At 39.4% G+C, this 3,853-nt stretch overlaps 1 protein-coding gene across 4 annotated transcripts in view; it reads left to right on the top strand.

Annotated features, from left to right (window-relative positions):
• Window positions 1-3,853, top strand: part of rb1cc1 (RB1-inducible coiled-coil 1) — a 194,693-nt gene that overhangs the window by 126,284 nt on the left and 64,556 nt on the right. For all 4 annotated transcript variants that reach the window (XM_043688325.1, XM_043688321.1, XM_043688324.1 and 1 more), the window contains one exon: window positions 1,509-1,761. In XM_043688325.1, the coding sequence (XP_043544260.1) occupies window positions 1,509-1,761 (253 nt within the window). The remainder of the gene's footprint in view (window positions 1-1,508; window positions 1,762-3,853) is intronic.

Genomic DNA, 3,853 nt, shown 5'->3' with positions numbered 1-3,853 from the left:
TTGGTTAGGCTACTGTTGGAATATTGCATGCACTTCTAGTCTCCTTCCTATTGGAAAGATGTTGTGAAACTTGAAAGGGTTCAGAAAAGATTTACAATGATGTTGCCAGAGTTGGAGGATTTGAGCTATAGGGAGATGCTGAACAGGCTAGGGCTGTTTTCCCTGGAGCGTCTGAGGCTGAGGGGTGACCTTACAGGGGTTTGTAAAATCATGAGGGGCATGGATAGGATAAATAGACAAAGTCTTTTCCCTTGGGTCGGGGAGTCCAGAACCCGAGGGCATGGGTTTAGGGTGAGAGGGGAAACATATTAAAAAATGTTTTCACTCAGTGAGTGGTTCATGTATAGAATGAGCTGCCAGAGGAAGCAGTGAAGGCTAGTACAATTGCAACATTTAAAAGGCATCTGGATGGGTATATGAATAGGAAGGGTTTGGAGGGATATGGGCCAGGTGCTGGCAGGTGGGACTACATTGGTTTGGGATATCTGGTCGGCATGGATGAGTTGGACCGAAGGGTCTGTTTCCGTGCTTACATCTCTGTGACTTTAGTTGTTTACTTGTAGCTGGAATCTATTCATTTGTCATAGTTATTATTTTTAAACACACAAATCTGGTCCACGCTTTCTACCAGTTTGGGTCGAAAGTTTCATGTAAATTGGGAAATTAATTGCAAAAGTTAAAGTTTTCAAAACAACAATTCCAGGAATAGAGACTCTTAATTTCCATGTGTTAGCCCCGTGAAGTGTAACAATTTTAAACCCCTGGCTTGGAGCTCCACGAACTAAAACACTTCAGTTAGAGTGGTAGGCCCTGCGAACTTCGATTCTCCTGTTTAGAGAAACTGATACCCCTTCTGAACAAAACTCTCTTGATTCTTCTGGACTGGTATCCTGAACCTTCTGTTGGTTTTCTGGACCTTTGTAAACTCAGCAATATAGTCATTTAATCCATTAACGCTAAAAGGGTTCTTTCAGTCACATGTTTGTGGAATTGATGCATTTGGGTTCTGTTTCAAATGACTTTGAATTTTTTTAAACAAAACAGAGAGCTATCCCACAAGCCTCGAAGTTAAAGCCAGATCCCAAAATGTAGTACGTACGTTTTGTCACGGTATTAGTTTTAACTTAGTCCATCTTGGGTTGCACGGTGGCTCAGTGGTTAGCACTGCTGCCTCACCGCACCAGGGTGCCAGGTTCAATTCCAGCCTTGGCAACTGTGCAGGTCAGGTGAATTGGCTGTGCTAAATTGCCCATAGTATTAGGTGCATTAGTCAGAGGAAAATGGGACTGGGTGGGTTACTCTTCAGAGGGTCGGTGTGGACTTGTTGGGTCGAAGGGCCTATTTCCACAATGTAGGGAATCTAATCTAATCTCTGTGAACCTAAGAATTAACAGCTGTCAAAATTGGTCGATGTTGTATTTTGAGAATAACGTAGTACTAATATTTGTTGGATAAATAAAATCTTATGCTAATGTGCATGATTCTAAATGTATATATTGTGTGTTCAGTTTTGATAGAAACCCTTTCTGCAGACAGAGCTACTTTACTACAAGAAAAGAAACAGCTTGATGAGGAGCTGAACAGACTGCGAAGTAATGCACTTGTTTGTTCTGCCTTTCCATCACCTGGAACTTCTGGTGCTGAGTCCTCGGTTCCTGGGCCTGACATTCCATTTGATTCAGAACGACTTGCACCCGCTGCTGCAGTAGCAGAAGAAATAAGGATAGAATCTGCAATGGAAGCAAGCACTATGACTGTACGGTGAGTAGGCACCTGCCATAATAATTTTTATAATTTAAGTGGATAATAATTTAATTTCAGTTATTTTGTTTTGAAATTAGTAGTGTTTTGCTGTGATACAAAATAAATATGTAATCCTATCAATTCGGATCCCTTTAGTTCTCAAAGTAATTTTTTTATGTGGTAGAGTGGAACCAAGCAGTGGAATCCCTTCTAACATGCTCAATAAGCAATTTCATACATTTGAAATGAGAAATGTGGACATATACAAAACTGCACATGTTGAAACACCCTTTTGCTAACCGGTACTTAACAAAATAGCAGAACTCACTTCAGCACATGTAGATGTGAAAAGATGCTGCAAACCTCTCCCCCAATCTGTTTTCCATTTTATACTAGTTGGTGACTTGATCACCTGATCAAAACTCTCTTCAGAGAAGAAATCCCGTACTCTGAAGAAACGGGAAACAACCAGCAGAGATCAAAAATCTTTTTTAAGGCTCATCTTGATTTTCTTGAGAACTTGATTTTGATTTTGGGAAACCATGTTTTCATTCTAGCTAACAGCAATCTCGTGGCTCAGTGGTTAACACTGCTGACTCAGAGCACTGGGTTCAATTCCAGCATTGGGAACTGTGTATAGTTGCACATTCTCCCTGTGTCTACTTAGGTTTCCATCCAAACAAGGGTCGGGTGGCGGAAGTGGGTCTGGGTAGGAAGCTCTTGAGAGGGTCAATGCAGACTTAATGGGCTGAATGGCTTCTCCGCACTGTAGTGTAGTCATTCTATGAACTCATTTGCATAAATTGATCAACTCTACATTAAAGTTAAAGCCACAATGCACAAGAAAGTATGATTTCCTCAACACTACAGAATGTAAATTGGTACAATGCAACAGATGTACGTTAATTAACATGTTCTTTCAAACTGATACATTTCAACACAAAGAGCAAGTGTTCCAAAAATCACTCCTGTAGACTGATCTGGACACAGCTAATGCATTTTCAATCACAAAAGCATAAAAGTGAAATATTTTAACCAAGCAGCACAACCCTCTTTACTGTATCTCTGATCTCAATTTCGGATTTAATTTCTCTGGTTTAGAAATCATTTCACGATTAATTTCATAGAGCAATGCCTGGTTCAAGTTTAAGCAAAACTCAGTAGGGTTAATTGTCAGTCACCCTGTCTATGTTCCATTATCTTTACTAATCTCAAGCCACTTTTCAATCCATCAGCAAACTCTTCTTATATTTATTTTAGTATTCCTTATAAATTATCCTGATGAGTGCAAGACAAAAAGCTTTGACAACATTTTGTATTTCACAATGTTTATATATTTTGTATTTCCAAATGGTCATTTTCTGATATGAGATCTAGGTGGAACATTAAGTTATGTACCAAATGTAAATGGATTGAGGTATAGGCCAACTAAGTGTGCTAGGAGATGGTTGATGGTTTAAATGTGGACAAGTATAAGTTTATTCCCATGGACTGCTTAAAAATAGTTTATATTGGTGATTTTATTAAAAAATCTATAAAGTGTTAAGGAATGCACTCATAAAAGAACCTAACATGTTCATACAGCAAGCAATTGGGAATGCAACTATTATGTTGGTTTTTATTATAAAGGGGCTCGCCCAACAGTAAAACAGTATTACTCTAGTTGTACTTGGCTTTCTGATGTCTTTGAGGACTGGTTGTATCCAACCGGTTCTTTTGGATTTGGTTAAATATTGTTAAAAGTGTTGGATATCAGCAATTTGCTTAATTATGAATGCTTATTAAGTGATAATAATGATAATAAGAATAATGAATTGAAAAGAGAGGAGAAAAAGCAACAATTCTCCCGTCCTGCTGCCCTTCGATCCCCTTGATTGATGGCTGGTCTGGAGGCTTAGGTTTGTTCTTGGCACCAATCATGATCCTTGCCCAAGGTGAAGTCCAACTCTTGGAACAAAACTTACTCTCTCTCATGGAAAAAGTGAGGACTGCAAATGCTGTGGATCAGAGTTGAATAATGTGGTGCTGGAAAAGCACAGCAGGTCTGACAGCATCTGAGGAGCAGGAGAATTGGCATTTCGGGCATAAGCCCTTCATCAGGAATGGACAG

The sequence above is a fragment of the Chiloscyllium plagiosum genome, chromosome 4 (genome assembly GCF_004010195.1).
Source record: "Chiloscyllium plagiosum isolate BGI_BamShark_2017 chromosome 4, ASM401019v2, whole genome shotgun sequence".
Lineage (NCBI taxonomy): Eukaryota > Metazoa > Chordata > Chondrichthyes > Orectolobiformes > Hemiscylliidae > Chiloscyllium > Chiloscyllium plagiosum.
The sequence above is the reverse complement of the archived record's forward strand: the minus strand, read 5'-3'. Positions and strand labels throughout refer to the sequence as shown.